General features: G+C 37.1%; 1 protein-coding gene across 7 annotated transcripts in view; it reads right to left on the bottom strand.

The window, feature by feature from the left end:
• Nucleotides 1–2,541: 2,541 nt before the first annotated feature.
• FBXW7 (F-box and WD repeat domain containing 7) overlaps nt 2,542–17,530 on the bottom strand; it is a 207,780-nt gene continuing 192,791 nt past the window's right edge. For all 7 annotated transcript variants that reach the window (XM_060147787.1, XM_060147785.1, XM_060147784.1 and 4 more), the window contains 7 exons: nt 14,248–14,371; nt 12,361–12,497; nt 11,302–11,415; nt 9,861–10,042; nt 7,619–7,844; nt 5,245–5,455; nt 2,542–4,462 (listed from right to left, as the gene is read on the bottom strand). In XM_060147787.1, the coding sequence (XP_060003770.1) occupies nt 4,194–4,462; nt 5,245–5,455; nt 7,619–7,844; nt 9,861–10,042; nt 11,302–11,415; nt 12,361–12,497; nt 14,248–14,371 (1,263 nt within the window). In that variant the 3' untranslated portion in view covers nt 2,542–4,193. The remainder of the gene's footprint in view (nt 4,463–5,244; nt 5,456–7,618; nt 7,845–9,860; nt 10,043–11,301; nt 11,416–12,360; nt 12,498–14,247; nt 14,372–17,530) is intronic.

A 17,530-nucleotide genomic window follows, 5' to 3' on the forward strand; every position in this document is an offset into this window, starting at 1 on the left:
GTTTATTTTTTGCGGTACGCGGGCCTCTCACTGCTGTGGCCTCTCCCGTTGTGGAGCACAGGCTCTGGAGGCGCAGGCTCAGCAGCCAGGGCTCACAGGCCCAGCCGCTCCGCAGCATGTGGGATCCTCCCGGACCGGGGCACGAACCCGTGTCCCCTGCATTGGCAGGCGGACTCTCAACCACTGCACCACCAGGGAAGCCCTGTTGTTATTTGATTGTAGCCGCCAATCAATTCGGAGAAGTAGAAAGGAGACTTTATAACAGGCTAGCCCAAAAGGCATAGAGAAAATGGCTTAAAAACAGTTAATACACTTAACTAAATGTCAACTACCTTTTGAAATTAAACAAATAGGTAGGTTGAAACATTTACTTAACCATTTGGCATGTACTAGCTGTTACAAATTAATGAAATAGCTTTGCTTCTTAAACAGCAAGGAGTTTCCAAGTGGCAAAATTATAAACAATTCCAATTAAGAAAAAAGAGAGAGAGATAGTAAACTCTCTTTGCTCAGTTCAACAGGTATTTACTGAGCTTTTATGGGTTACTCTGTGTCCTAATTTTAGTTTCAGGCAATGTTTGATCTTTGGGAAATTGTAACATCTAAATGTGGGGACTGCCTTTACTCCAGTATAAAGAGTTGAAAATTCAGTTATATAAGGTGGTGAATTTCTTCATTAAGGAGGCCACAAAGCAGGGGTCCCTTTGTGACCTTTCTTCCTTCAATGACAATACTTTAATTCCTTTAGGATGAGGGTAATATTTTCCCTTTCAGGAACAGATCCACTGTAATAAAGATTATCCATTTATTCATAAATAATACTTAATGAACATATATAAAATCACTCCTAGGTGCTCCATATCTGTCTTTTACAAGGTTTCTGTAAGACTCAAATGAGAAATCTATGTGACTCTACTTAAAAAATGTAAATTGCTATATAGAAATACTATTTTTATTTCATACCTGAATGAGTCACAAATACATTCAATTGCTCCCAAATATAGCAAGTTACAATTATCTGGGTCTATTTTCTTAAAGTTGTAATAGCAGCTACCACTTAATTGAGCTACAAGTGCCAACAACGTGCTATGTGCTTTAAAACATTGCGTTTAATCCCTACAATAACCTTAGGAGGTAGGTATTCTCTGCCTCCTAGAAGATGAGGTCAAGTAATCTGATGAAGGTCCCGTAAATAGACAGAACTGGGATTTGGATTCAGGCGTATCTGTCTGTGAACTCATTCTATTCTGTTCTGTACATTTATTTTTATTGATGATGTTCTTCAATTGTATTAGAGTCAAGCCACACTTACGTTATGAAAAATCAAGCAGTTTCAAGACTACCAAGTAGGATTACAGCTTCTTCTTGATCACCGAGTTGTCCGTGTGAACAGCAGTCATGGCTCCGGGCTTCGCCCCGGTTCTCCCTAAAGCAGGCCGGGCCGCTCACCCGCACTTCATTGCCTAATACGACTTTTGTCTTTAACCATGTGGCTTTTTGTCTTTTCCCTTAACCTGTCACTTCTTTCTGATGTTCTTGTGCCTGTAATGTGCTGTGGACTAAAAAACCAAATAACCAAACGTACTGGAAGGTCTCTAGGGCAGTGGTTCTCCAAGTTGTGTCCATACCCCACCTGGTGAGCTAGTTTAAATGCAGATTCTTGGGTCCCACCCCCAGATGTTCTCATTCAGCAGTTGTGGGAGAGTGAGGCCCAAGAATTGCTGCCTTAGGAGTAAAGAACACATACTTTGTGACTGTGAGAAATTTATTCTCTAAGTAGCATCAGTATTTGTTAACTTTCCAATGTTCACCTTGGGCCTGGACAGTTGAGATTCCTGGAGATACACACATGGCAGAAACCTGCTACTTGAGAGGCTACCTAATTTGAGTAACTGAACTTCATTTTTTTCCATTACTTTATAAAATGCTAGATTTATTCAATAAGACAGAGACAAAAGAGCCTGAAATTACCACAAAAATGATCCTCCCCGCCACAAATCTTGCTTTAGTCTGTCAAAATTCTAGGTTTCTTTCTCCTTAAAGGGCATGAGTGCGAATCCTGGTGCTTGGCCAGGTACCTGACTCCTGACAAACACCTAACCCGTGTCAGCCGCAGTCCTGCCCTCATCTTTAAAGTGGAGAGAACGGTGTCTCCATCTCAGGACGGTGGGAGCTTCAGAACGAACGCATAGAAAGTTCCTGGTAAGTAGTCGACATGTGGTCACATTTTAAAAATGAACTTCCTACAGGAATTCTAGTTGTAACTACCATAAAAGTCTGGTGGCTCTTTGAGGGACCAGATTTCATACATATATACCCCAATGTAATAGAGATGAGCACAGCACCACATCCTCCTGCACAGTCTAAATAAATATAATTGGCATCTTGCAGCCCACTGTTCTTACTCTGGCTGTGGACAACAGGCCTGGAAGCATCAATTTCCATGCCGCACTACAGGGGATGCGAAGATTAAAATATCAGAGACAAACCCTAAATACTGATAATGAAGTGTTATTACCTCAGTGGAAGAAACAGGCATACTAACATGAAAAAACACATTTTATTGCACTTAAGTTATAAGAAAATAAAATTTCTAAGTGAATCAAACCATAGACACAATCCCTTTAAAGGTTGTTTTCCTCCATCATGTCAGGTTGTTACATAACTAAAATTAACCAACTTGAATCTGATTGTTTTAAATCAGACTATAAATAAAACAAACAAAAAAAATAAACAGGAGGAGGAAAAAAAGATCACCTAGGATACAGTGTTAAACCACTTTCACAGTTCAGCTTGAGTTGTGGCTCTTGGAGAATGAGGCAAACCATTTGACTTTTTCATTCATTTTGCTTGTTTGCATGTGACGCCTTTACTACAAAAACTGGATAATTTCTGCTTTGTCAGTTACTCAGAGCAATAAAACTGTAACAGTTGTTTTCCCAAATACTGTAAAACACTAAGACTGACCAGCAACTTTATTTTAATTTTGTGTTTTATATATTTTTAAAATATTTTGTCAGTTTTATTATGTATGTTCATCCATTCACCACAGCCCTCAAAAAGAAAAGTTTCTCCACAGAACAGGCGGCAACAGCTCTGTTCCAAGGAATGTGTTTTAATTTTTGCCCAGATAAAAGAAAATAAGCTTTGCACACACTCTCAATTCTTTACTTGCAGGCAAACTTCACTCTTTATTTTCTGAAACTCTCCCATTCTCAGCCTCTTAGAGGCACAGATGGTTCAAGTTTCAGTGGCAAAAAGTCTTTTTTTTTTCCGTAACCAAACTAGAGCAAATTTGGAATTCAGTCTGGGACTAAAACGTCACAGCAGAAAAAAAATAAAAAAAAATAATTTGCTTTTTTTTTTCTTTCTTTCATTTAGCAGCATAAATAAGTTTGGCCACTGGGAGTACAGTACAGGGGTGGGACACAATCCCATATTTGAAGACCTACTTCTAGCACCAGCATCAAGAATTAAATCCATCTCGGGACTCACAGAACCCAGGACAACTTGCCACCTTTGAGCAACACAGGCATTGCAGAGTGTATGTGGAAGCGACAGGAATAGATTAACAGAGGCTAATACTGTGATTGATTGACATTGGCAATGGTTGGCAAAAAAAAAAAAAAAAAAAAAAAAAAGCTTTTCATGATAACTGTACAAAAACAATTCACAGTAATTTTTTTCCTTTTTAGCTTTTCCGCTCCAGAAAAATGACTTTTTGTTGCAGATGCTCTCTGGTGAGAAAGTCCACCGGTACTGTGTGGATGTTACTGCAGCTTCTTTCTAGGTCTCAGTGGTAAAAGAACAGGCTAGCAGAATCTGTAACGACATCTCTGCAGTAACACTGCCCAGCGACCACTGGAGAAGAAAAAAAAGAAATAATTGCACCTGGTTTGATTTCGAAAGTCTCGTTTTGCAAAGCTGCCCTCAGTCCAAAGTGAAGCTTTTTCCGGGACGAGCCGGCAGGCGCCTCTCTTGTCAGTTGCGGTTTGTCATCGCTTCCTCTTTTCCTTCTGACTCTGTAGGTCTTTTCGCTCTGTTGCCCCAAGCCAACATCCTGCACCACTGAGAACAAGGGATTTTTTTTCTTTTTCTTTTCTTTTTTCTTTTTTTGTCTTTTTTTCTTTTGCAGGGGGAAGGGCAGGGAGTATGTCGTCTACACGTTGGGACGATGCCACCTTTCCTGCTCCTCACTTCATGTCCACATCAAAGTCCAGCACCAGCAGCTTGGTTTCCTCCGTCCCGTTGCGACTCCCTACTGCACACACCAGCTTTGTGTTTGAGGCTCTGATCCGCCACACGACTCCCCCGCTCCCCCCACTCTCCAATGTGACTAGGTTGCGAATAAATTCACCCGTTTTCAAGTCCCATAGTTTTACAGTTCCATCATCTGAGCTGGTAATTACAAAGTTCTTGTTGAACTGTAAACAGGTCACAGCACTCTGATGCTTGTTGGGACCTAGGCAAAACCAAAGGAATTTCGTTACTGGTTAGAAATCATGACTAAGGGTCAGTTATACTGTAATTTGTGGAATCTATATTGGAACACACAATAAATGAAATATTTAAAACGCTGCACATTTAGAAACTGTGTTCTGAGTATTTTAGGATCGGCAGGGATGTAAGAAAATCTGGTAGCTATTTGTAACTGAAACGTTAATCTCTGAGGGTTCTGTGTTCCAGGAAGCGTGGTTAGCTACCAGGCATACATTTTGTGTCCTGGTTGCATGAATGAGCACTTCTCTCGGTGGTGATGTAGATAGTACCAGCATCACGTATTCTGCTCATGGACAATCTATTACCCTACCACTCTGAACTAACCAGTCAAAGGCAAAGGCTGAATGGACACTATTCCAAAACTCTGCGGAAGAGACAAAATCAATGAGTATAAAAGCTGCAGTATAGCCCACCAGATGGCCTCAATGAAAAAAACACTTTCTAAGGGCTATGACTAATAAAAAGAAGTTAATCATGATATAAGAAGTTAACACTGCTGTGCCTCATTTAGTATTAGCGGCTTTCACATGTTTCTTCCTCTAGTTCAGTGGGCACTGTGAATCCTTCCCATCCTACTTCCACTCCTACTCAAGTCAGAGTGGAAAGGCTCATAAACTTATCCAAAATAAGTTTTCATTTTGTATGAGGTTACTTCTTTCTGTGACACAAAAGCTCCATATTTCTCTTCTGACCAACAATCTCATTTTTAAGGAACACAGCTAAAGGTGGGTAGCCAATATTTACCTTGCAATGTTTGTAAACACTGTCCTGTTTTGATATCCCAGATTTTAACTGTAGAATCTGCATTCCCAGAGACAAGAATGTTGTCTTTGAGTTCCATGCCGCTTGTTAATGACTGGTGTCCTGTTAACGTGTGAATGCAATTCCCTGTCTCCACATCCCAAACTCGGATTGATGTATCAAGAGATCCACTCACCACATGGATGCCATCAAACTACAACAGACACAGTTTATTAGACTAGAAGTGTACACATTCTTGATATTATTTATTGACCTTAATCCTAAAAGGGGACGCGAGTAAAGCATGAGAACAAAATGCCAGGAACAAAATGGGGTACAAGACAAAGTGCATGCAATCAAGCAACTCTACAGGGCATGTTCTCAGAAACTTCTACCACAAATGCTAATTTTTTATGGCCAGTGGCTTCAAACTAGATGCAGAAACAATTTTCAAAAAACCACCTAAAATGAACATATTATTTTCAGATCATCTGGCCACACTTACTAGCTACATATCATGAATGATTCAATATGGATTGCCATTTGAGTTTTACTTCCCAATAGCAAGCTAAAACTGCTGACGTGGTTTATGAATAAAGGGTGTGCTTATCAACACCTATGGCAAGAAAAGGGCTGGAGATAGCTTTCATGATACTTCAAAGTAAGTTCCATTAAAAATTGTATGTAAAATAAAAATTTCATTTACAAGAACCTAATGCTATTTAGGAAACGTGCCAACAGACAATTATATCTGGAATTAGAAGTGGTGGCATTTTGAGAACAAAAGCAAACTATATATAGCATCTCTTCTCCAGCTTCCCAGCTATACCCAAAGTCAACAAATATCTACCAATTCCCAGATCTATAATAATGTTACCACCTCTTTCCTCAATCTAATGGCTTATTTAAATAAGATTATTATATTCATTAAGGTTCGAACATATCACAAAACATACAAACAATTGCAGCCAATTCCCTCTCCTCCAAATTCATAACCTTTCCTAAGTTAACAGACATCTTTATTATATGTCAGTATTTCATGACATGGACAGTATTCCATCAGTTAAGATACAAATACCCCAACAACAGAACTGTGAGCCCTGGGACTACATACTAATTTGCTGATTACTAACGGGCAGTAACTGGTAAACAAGCTATGTAAGTAATAAGAAATACAGCTGACCCTTGAACAACATGGGTTTGAACCGGGAGGGTCCACACCTATACTCGAATTTCTTTTGCTAAATACCTACTACACAATCCCAGGTTGGTTGGATTCTTGGATGTGGAACTGCAGATACTGAGGGCCAACTGTAAAGTTATTCGAGGATTTTCGACTGGAGTTGGGGGTGGGGAGGGGGTGGTTGGTGCCTCTGACTCCTAAGTTGTTCAAGGGTCAACTGTAGTTTTGAATTGAAAATGTTGTCTTTCACGAAACGAAACAAGATCTATTTTCTAAACTTGCTATTAATCTAGTTATTTATGTCAAAATATGGCAATCTATTCTAGGATATCAGGTTCAAATGAAAACAAACCAAAAATCAGTTTAAGTCAAATTTACTTCTTCATGACTACAAACCAGCAGCCCTGTGACGGCAGAGCAGCTTTGTGCGAAGTTCACTTCCACTTTGAATGGGGACGGAATCACAATTACGTGGTCCATCAACTTCCAGCTATCAAGGCAAAGGGGCAGCTTTGGGCCAAATTAATCCTCTAAGGAGTTTATTAAAATCCAGGTTATTCTCCTAGGAGACTATCTACCCATTAATTAACACAGCAAAATTTAAGGCCCCGAAGTCTCAGGTTCCAAGACAAATATTTGTATTTTAGAGGGAAATCAATCACAGAAAAACTGAAAGAAATCATTTAAATAATTTCAAAATTTATGCTTTCTTCATGCCAATTTTAAAGTACATGTAGGGACTTCCCTGGTGGCACAGTGGTTATGAATCCACCTGCCAGTGCAGGGGACATGGGTTCGAGCCCGGGTCTGGGAAGATCCCACATGCCACGGAGCAACTAAGCCCATGTGCCACAACTACTGACCCTGCACTCTAGAGCCCGCGAGCCACAACTACTGAAGCCTGCGCCTAGAGCCCATGCTCCGCAACAGGAGAAGCCTGCGCACCGCAACGAAAGAGTAGCCCCCGCTCGCTGCAACTAGAGGAAGCACGCGCACAGCAATGAAGACCCAGTGCAGCCAATAAATAAATAAAGTTTATTTAAAAAATAAATAAAGTATATGTAAATGGCAGAATAATTTGATTCATCTTTTTTTGGACTGTATTGGATCAGCAATTTGACAGTGATTATGAGTAAGAGAACCTTATCACTCAAAAATATAGCATCTCAAGAGCAGGAGAGATAGGTCTCTTACCTGTAACGAGTAGACCCTGTTGGTGTGCCCCTGCAACGTGTGCAGACAGGTCTCTGTCTCTGGGTCCCACACCTTCACCATAAAGTCATACGCTCCACTCACAACCCTTCTGCCATCATATTGAACACAGCGGACCGCTGCTACATGACCCATCAAAACATGTAAACACTGGCCTGTCTCAATATCCCAAACCCTAAGGGTGGCATCTCGAGAACCACTAACAACTCTGTAGGGGGGAAAACAGAAAAAAGAATGTATTAGAATTTTGATATTGTGAGAAAACATGATATATAAAAAGTCTGTGGTTATTAAAACTTTTTTACCTTTTCTTAAGCAGAAATACCTGTTTTCAAAATAAATACGTACTATGTAAAACCTTGATATATAAACATGCAAAAGTTGAGTTACTCTGATTGGGATGGGAAGTTGGAAAGCCTAGAATTCTGCCTGTTTGATTCCTCCACCTATGAGGGAACCAGGAGCACCTTGGGGTCCTGTGGAACAGTTTTAAGACTACTGTACTGTAATTAGAAATGACAAAGAGGAAGGAGAGGAAGACCAAGTCAAAGAAGATAAAGAAGCAGCAGCGGAAGCAGCCAGCTCTAAACACATACAATAAGATCTTGATTTTAGAAATAAAATGTTAGTGTGGGCAATATGTGCAAAATGCTAATGGATGGTAGTATTTTGAAAAACTTAAATTTTCTTCTTTATTCTTTGTCATTTCCCCCTATTTTAATTATGAGCACAAAGTCCCTTCGTGACTAGGGAAAAAATTCAATAAAGGTTTTTCAACAAAACAAATCAGAATCTGGAATTTAAACAGCTAAACATATGTGCTTTACACCATATACTCTGGTTAAATTAACCAGTTTTAAACATGTCCTCAAACAAAGGCTGCTTATGCTTATATTTAAAAATATTCTGTAGGCTACCGGGGCATTAAGACATACAGATTTTTAGAACATACGCATGTAGGGGCAATGGAAATCCCTTGAAACTCTGACCCAACATTATTCTCTTCCGAAGACCAGAGTGATACAAATACGGCAATCACCTTTGGATTACAAAGGAGAGCTGAAAACTCAGATGTCTTTAATGTCATTCCTAAGAGATTAAGAAAGGCCAGAGTTTCCACCTTTGGGACAGTAGATAATGGAAGCATTGAGAGATTTAAGTCAGAATATAATGGAAACTGAAATGCAAGGTCTCTTGATACCAATCCCCCCCAATTTTAATAGTACAGCACACACTGTTCAAAGTAGATTCAAATTACAAGTGAGAAGGTACTTTTCTGCACATATTACAAATCTAAAGTGAAATCTGCTAAATGTAATGGTTCTTGATAAAGAAGATGCTATGGACAGAATGAATGAACGGTAAAAACTGGAGTGGATTCACTGTAAGGACCCTTCAGAGAGACCTTTTCTGACAAAGGAGGTAGAAATCACATCTGTTTAACAGGGGTACTGTGAAGACATGCCAATGGAAGATAGAAAGGACTTTAATAGGAGGGCTCTGTAGGAGGAGATAAAAGCAACAGCAAAGATGCTGAGAAGAAAAAGTCAAGCAGTCTGGTTTGGCTTAAACTATTTTGAAAACTGGATTGAGGGTTTCTTCCTTAATTCGGTAGGTAACAGTAGGCTCCCAAAGGGCAGTGGTACTACCGTAATTAGAGGAGGTTCTCTGCAGCTGTGTAAAAGGTGACCAAGTTTGAAAGCTCTGTCAGTAGTTCAGGTGATAGGTAATGAGAGAATAAGTTAAAACCCACAGGCCTCAGCTTTTGCCCAGACACAGGGGATATGATGGAGTGGGGGAAGGGTGGTGGGTAATTAAAAAGACTCAGAGACTTGAAGCCTGAATTACTGAATTTGTCCCACTACTGGAAATATATGCCCCTCCCCATTTTTTTTTGAAGATGATGAGTCATCAAAGATTTAGAACAATCAAGTAAGGTGTTAGTCAAGATCAGAGAACAGAGTTTCAAGGTGGAAGCCAACAACACATTAAATGAGGACGGAAATTTAAAGGCAATACCCTACTGCCCAATCTTAAGGCAATACACTACTGCTTTCCTAGCAGAGAAATATCTGAAGTTGAATGATGAGTCTAGTTTAGGAGCATATTATCACTATCTCTCTGTTAGACATAGTAAGTACTGTACAACTGAACTCTATACAAAAGGCCCCAAGTTCACAAGTAACAGAGAAAGAATTCCCAACCCCTACAGGGTTTCCCCTACCTTTTTTCATGGAGATGCATACAACGTACAGTGGAAGTATGCCCATATAAGGTGTGTATACATTCTCCCGTCTCCGCATTCCACACTTTGAGAGTCCGATCTGTAGATCCACTAATAATGATATTGTCTCTCATCTGTGATGACCATACTCCACCTGTGTGTCCCACTAATGTCCTCAGACACTGCAAAAACACTTAAGATGATTACTTTTGGGTAGAAAGAAAAACAATGTAAATAAGATTTTAGCAGTTCATTAAAATCTGAAGTAAAGTTATTTACTCAGTTGGAATGTTTGGCATATTAGAAAATAATTTTGCACATCAATATAACATGATCCCATCACTGTGTATTTCTTTGTTTATTCAGCAGCACTGCATATTACACACACACACACAGTCGGGGAACAAGTATGCAGACAGTAAACCTTTCTCACTAAAGTATGACAACTCTGGCCTGGCCTCTTTGATAAAATAATACTAAAATTGCAACTTGGTTTCTTCCACGGGAATGGATTCAGTGAAAGAATGCCAACAGAGTTGGGTGTGGCTACATTCCACATTTCATCTGAATCTGCCCCAAGGCAGTAGTTAGGGTACTTCTACGGCAAGGTACTTCTAGACAAGTAAAGACAGACACTAAAACCCTGAAATAAATCCAAAACTAATATTACACTACGGAAATACGAAGCAGTTTTAAAAAAACTTTTACATCTGACTTGGAATATTTAGAAGATTCTTGCCCAAGAATCAACATGTTATAAGACATTTTAAAAGACAGATTTCCCCCTCCCCACACACTTTCTTCTATTCTTTTTTAGGTGGTCAATTACCTAATTCAAGAAAATGTTTTCCATTGGACAGATAAAAATAAGTATTCAGTAGAGAACCATTAAAGTATAGTATTGTATGAAGTGAAACTGACTGCTTGGACTGCTTTGTTTCCTTCAAACTCCTATTTACATAACTAACGAGCCTGCTTAACTTCTATCTTACAGGGTTTGAGATAAATCAAAATTAACATGATTTATTTAACTTTTAAACTCCAGGTAGGTTATCAACAAAGTTTACAAGGAAAAAAATATATCCCTCAGTCATAGTTTTGAAAAAGATTAAAAAGGAAGGAGATATAACTTTTATGGTTAATAAAAGTGGGAAAAACTAACCCCCAAAAAAGAAAGGAAAAAAAGCACATCTGTAAAATCTTAAAATAGCTAAGTCACAAAGATAGACAAACTATTTAAATGAAGAAGAAACTAATGACATCCCTATCATGAGAAACATCATTTTCATGCCAAGAAAAAAGCTGAATTAGAAGCTCTGATATTTGCTATCAAAATAAGCTAGACTCAAAAATGAATCCTTGTTTTCCTTTCACTGGTTGATCCTTGTAAAGGTATGTACCAAATGGTGACTTTACGAAGTGTAGAGAGAAGTACACTTACTTTGCCTGTGACTGCTGACCAAACTTTTAAAGTGTTGTCATCAGAACCGCTAACTATTCGGTTACCACAAAACTGTAAGCATGTGATCACGTGATCATCATGTCCTTTCAGCACCTACAACATAGATGTACAGATCAGAAGTATGTTACTACATTATGTTTTTTAAAATACTAGTGAAAAGAAAAATGAGGCCATAAATAGCAACAGTAATCCATAGTCTATTTCCAGAGTAAAAATTTGTATAAAATATGAAGCATCCTTCCTGGCAGATGAATTAAGTATTAAACATTTTATTGTTTCCATATTCTATTATTTATACTTGAGACATCAACTATTAAAATTTTACTCAGTCAAGACCTCATAAATATGGTTCAAACACAAACGTATTTTATAATCATCTATTTTATCCGCTCAAACCAAAAGAATATGCACTTAAGTTGTGCAATTTTGACACACAAAAGTACCTACTAAGTAGAAAGACAATAATCATCAACTTTTTCAACTTAAACAAAAAAGCCTGTCATAATGTATACGTTTTAATACAAAATGTCTCCCCAAATTGCTTTTTTTCCAGTTGAAAAAAATATAGCTAAGGATTTCAAGTGTTTTTGCCATTCTTTATATAATTGAAATGTTATAAGGCAGAAAATCAGAATTATGCTTAAATTTATAAAATTAAAACACACAAAAGCCATCAAAAAACCCCCCAAACATGGGTACTCCTCAAAAAATCATGTTTGGTCAGAGAGGGAGCAAATTCTTAGGTAGTACGTATATGACACAAAATTCAACAGGATATTCAGAAATTTTCATTTACATGCAATAGACAGAACAACACGTAAGTCAATTCGTCTTTTATTCAAGTACAGTTAGTTGTCAGACTAGAGATATTAGCACAGAGGAATACTGTCAGTTACATTTTCAGTTATTTTAAAATATATTGTTTTCTTTCTACAGGACATAGGTTGTCAAGTTATACTACTTGTCAGATACGAAAGAGTACACTACGTACTAACACTGATTAATGGTTTCTGTTACATCATGCAAGAGTTCAGTTACCTTAGGGGATTTGAGTTCTCCTCGCCTCCAGTTAGTATCAATTCTGTGCTGCCTGATGTATGCACTCTTCCATGGACTGTGTATGAAACCTGGTTTTATTACTTTTCTTCTCTTGATGTGCAATGGTTCATCAATACCTAAGGTTTAGAAAATTTAGAGTATAATTGCCTTCACCAATAATACAAATTACACATTTTATAATGCATCTCATTTTCTCCTATGCTGAAAACCACTGAAATGCAGAACACTAATTTCTAACACTGTTATTATGAGACACTAATGTAAATTTGCAATCTGTATGGCATGTTGTCTACTGACTATTTCATTTCTCTCAGAATAATTCTATGAAATGTTGGTGAGGATGTGGAGAAATTGGAACCCTTGTGCAATGCTTGTGGGACTATAAAATAATGTTGCTGCTATGGAAAACAGTATGGTGGTTACTCAAAATAAATTAACCATAAAATTACCATATGATCCAGCAATTCCACTTCTGAACATACACCCAAAAGAACTGAAAGCAGGGACTTGAACAGGTATTTGTACATCCATGTTCGTAGCAGCATTATTTATAACAGCCAAGAGGTGGAAGCAACCCAAGTGTCCACTGACGGATAAATGGAGAAAAAAGTGTGGTATATACATACAATGGAATGTTTAGTCTTAAAAAAGGAGGGAATTCTGATACATTTGGATGAACCTTGAAGACATTATGCTAAGTGAAATAAGACAGTCACAAAAAGACAAATACCGTATGATTCCACTTATATGAGGTCCCTAGAGTCGTCAAATTTATAGAGACAGAAAACAAAATGGTGGTTGCCAGTGCTGCAGGGAAGAGGAATAGGGAGTTACTGTTAAATGGGTATGGAGTTGCAGCTGGGGAAGATGATAAAGTTCTGGAGATGGATGGTGGTGATGGTTCCACAGCAAAGTCAGCATACTTGATGCTGCTGAACTATACACTTAAAAATGGTGAAAGTGATAAATTCTATTTTACGTATAAATTATCACAATTTAAAAAAGTCATTAAAATAATGATTCTATGAGAAGGTAAGGCAGGGATAATTAATCCCACTTTATATATATCTGAGAAGAGAAGGTTTCACTGAGTAGTCCAAGCCACAGGCAGGGCAGAGGCAGGATTAGAAACCAAGTATCCTGGATCTTTCTTTACCTCTCAGCTTTACTAAAGAGAACCTATAGCGCATCTGTCTTACACTCTATGATTCTTTCTTAAAAATTTTGCTTGTTGAAGGCAAATAATATTTTTTTCAAAAGTAATATTTTTCTAGATGCCTGCTGGAAAGAAAAAATGTCCTTTCTTAATATGTATGATACCTACTCCATTACTAGGAAAGGGGATTTTTTTTTTTTAAACAGGTCTCAGAACACAGGCTCCATGGTAGGAAGAAAATGGGACTTTACTACTACATCCCCAGGATTTAAGAATATCTAGCACATAAGAGGTGCTCAAGAAATATTTGTGGAAGAAATGAATAGACTACAAATATTTGAGTATTTAATTGCTAATTTAATTTGGGGGTTCTCTTTAAGTTGTCCTCATCTTGACTTTCTCATTGTTTATTAATTCTACTGGAGACTGGGAAGCAAATGAGATATATTCACTATTAGTTACAGTGCTCACTAAAGGGGTTAGTGGCAAGATTTGGCACATCTGAACGTGTGGAATAACCTGTGGATTTTATATAAGTAGGTGAATGTAAATGAAGACACAGTCTTGATTCTTTGATACGCTGCCAAAGTTCTCTTTTTTTATTTATCCACCACTTTATTCTATGTGCACATAAAACTTATTATTATTTTTCAGAATCACTTTGCTTTTTCGAACTACAAATATTTTCTCTCTGTGATTTTGAACCTTACCCTCTTCTTTACATTTCTCTCTCCAGAGAAGGTTGTCTTCAGCCAAAATTCTCCAGTAGCGACACGTCTGAGCCGCTTGTAGCAGGTCTTTGGGTTCCAGGAATGAAAGCACATAAAGTGCCAGCTATGAAAAGAAAAAGCATAGTATACCATGTGTCTCTTTTTAACGATAAAAAATAAGTTAATTATTCCCTATGGTATAAAGTACTTATAAATGTAATATAATTTTACATTCTAATTTCTAAAATTATGAAAGGCAGTACCTTCTAATATTCAATTTTAACAAACACATACCAGATTTAAAAACACCCTATTGGTTTTTATGAACTTCACCCCACTAGCTCCTCACCTCTTCAAGGAATACTTATTAAACCTCTCTGCCTCTTCTCTTGCCTTTGCTCTGTGAAACTCATCTCAAGAATTCTACTATTTATTTATATATTTTTTACTTTATTAGTTGTTTAAATTTTGTCTTTTTCTATCCTCACTACAATATAATTTGACTTAAGAAATGAGATTCCTATATACTCTGTGTGGCATAATTTCAGAATCCTTCAGATAGTTAGATATAATTAATAGTTCTTTATCGTATCAAACTGTTTATATCACAGTGATGTACTTTTCAAACATTTAATCCTTTACTGTAAATGACAAAAAGGAACAATTATTAAACTGCTTCCTAGACCTATAAAAGTAATTGGGTTCTAATTCCTTTATATTGCTTATGGAGATTTTCTGGATGGGCCAGATAGAGTTGTATATTTGAGCTAAGTCTTTGATATATCACTGATTTAAAAATTTTGTTTCCAATACTTGCAAACCATCAATTTTTCTTCCAGTGTGTAAAGTCAATTCAAATAAATAAAAGAAAAGGAAATAGAAGAAAAAGGAGAACAACAGCTTCCGACTATGCTCGTTCAATTAGCCTCACAAATCACATAAAAATTTAAATTATGATATTAGGACAGAATGATCTAAACAGAGTAGTAAAGTTTACTTTTCACATAAACTAAGTTACAAAGATTAAAACAAACTATCATTTAAAGGACCTAGGGTCATACAGGGAGTAAAAAAGCACAATCTGAATTATTTTTTGATGCTAAACAGGAATTACATGAAATAAATTATGTTTTCCCAATGACTTTGTATCAATATATATACAGAGTTCATCATTAATCACATATTTATTGAGTATATTCTATATAGAAAGTACTTCAACCAGTCAGTATTCAACGTAATACTACTACTGACAAATGACAGTGAAAAACTTTTTGTGGAATAATTATTTTTGGTCTATCAGAGAAGACCATTCAGTATTATATACAGAAACGGAGTCATTTAAAATGAAAAGGCATAACTATATTAAACAATCTATATATGCGTGTGTGTTCACATATACAAATATACACATACATACATAACTCAACAATATATTTTTAAATGGATACCCCATAAACCAATTAATTTTGAAATTCTCAATCAATCAAAGCCTAGACAAGTTTGCTTAGTGTCAGTCTAACAGCATACTATTAATCTTCTATGTGAAACTGATATTTAACATTGAAATTATCAGGCACAAAGTTATATTTGTGGAAAAGAGATGCTAGTTAATGCCCAAGATATTGAGAATGGTCATATGAAAAAGCCTACTCTTATTTTAGCTATCCAGCTGAAGCAGAAATCAGGTAAGTTATAGAAACATTCAATGGATCCTAAATGCTAAGAAACAAATCCAGAGCAGGTTAGATTTATCCTTAAATCAACAGGTAAAATTTCTGTCATTACTGGTGATTAAGAGATCATCTAGTCCAGTGTCAGCATGCATTAAAAAGAAATGTAAAGAAACACTCAGGTGCTAAAGAAATTTGAAGTGCTAACTCCATAGGTAACTGGTGCCCGTTCCTTTAGAACAGCAAAGTCCCTAACTCAACCATAAACTTCAACTTATTAAATGTTTGTCCATGCCATCAAAACATCCCTGTATTATAGAAAATACACATAGCATGGGACTTCTCTCATGGTCCAGTGGTTGAGAATCTGCCTTCCAATGCAGAGGACAAGGTTTCAATCCCTGGTTGGGGAACTAAAATCCCACATGCCGTGGGGCAACTAAGCCCACGCTCAGCAGCTACTGAGCCCGTACGCCACTAGAGAGCCCGCAAGCCGCAACTACTGAGCCTGTGCACTCTGGAGCCCGCACATCACAACTAGAGAGAAGCCCATGTGCCACAACTAGAGAAGCCCGCATGCTGCGATGAAGATCCCTCATGCCGCAACTAAGACCTGATGCAGCCAAATAATAAAATTTTTTAAAAAAGAGAAAATATACATAGAAAAATATGAATAAGAAAATCAGAACCAGGAAAAATATAAATAGAAAAGGTTTAAACTAGAGGAAAAGTAGAACACAAATATACTGGCAACAGTATTTTACATGGTTTTTTAATTAGGCTGCCAAGCAAAAAGAAAACAGCAATTAGTTATACCAGTTCCTCAAAGGAAACAAGATTTTGTCATGTAGGGTTCCTTATAGGGGACAGAGAGTGGGCATTGTCCCAAACTACATCTCTACAATACCACAGAGGGGGTTACAGGTTTCTTGGAGCCAAATTGAATGGTCTAGCTAATGCAGTTTTCTATTAAATTGTATTAAAGGTAAACTCTAGATTAGTAATTCTTCCTAAGGACTACTTCCACACAAGAAAATCTCTTATATTGAAAATTCATTTCAGATAATTATCTTTTCTTTGGCCAAACTTGTCATTTCAATGAGAGTTGCTGTTTTTTGTTTTTCACTATAACTTATATTGGGTTGGCCAAAAAGTTCATTCGGTTAGTGAATACATTGTTCAGTAAAATTCTTGGTGAAAATGAAAAAACGTGTCTTTTATTTTTACTTAAAACTGAACAAACGTTTTGGCCAACCCAATATAAAAGACCACCATATTATATTTAAAAAGTAGCTAATACTTTCCCAGAATTGCTATATTTCAGTGGATTGAAATAGTGAAAGAAAAAGAAAAGAAAAGAATAAAGAAAATGTTGGCCAATCCTATGTTAAGAATTTAGGCTTTGTTCTAGATCATCTACTGTATCACTATGCTTTTCTTGGCATTTACTTACAAAATAAAGATAGTGCTCTTTATCACAAGTCTCCCATGTGAGACTAGTGAGATTTCTGTCAAGGTTTTTGAGATTAGTAAGTAAATGTTGGTAAAGAGCTTTGCGATCTGTTGAAAGGAATTATAAGAAAATTACTATAAGTCCATTTCCTGACATGAAG

Source organism: Lagenorhynchus albirostris, chromosome 4, assembly GCF_949774975.1.
Source record: "Lagenorhynchus albirostris chromosome 4, mLagAlb1.1, whole genome shotgun sequence".
In the NCBI taxonomy this organism is placed as follows: domain Eukaryota; kingdom Metazoa; phylum Chordata; class Mammalia; order Artiodactyla; family Delphinidae; genus Lagenorhynchus; species Lagenorhynchus albirostris.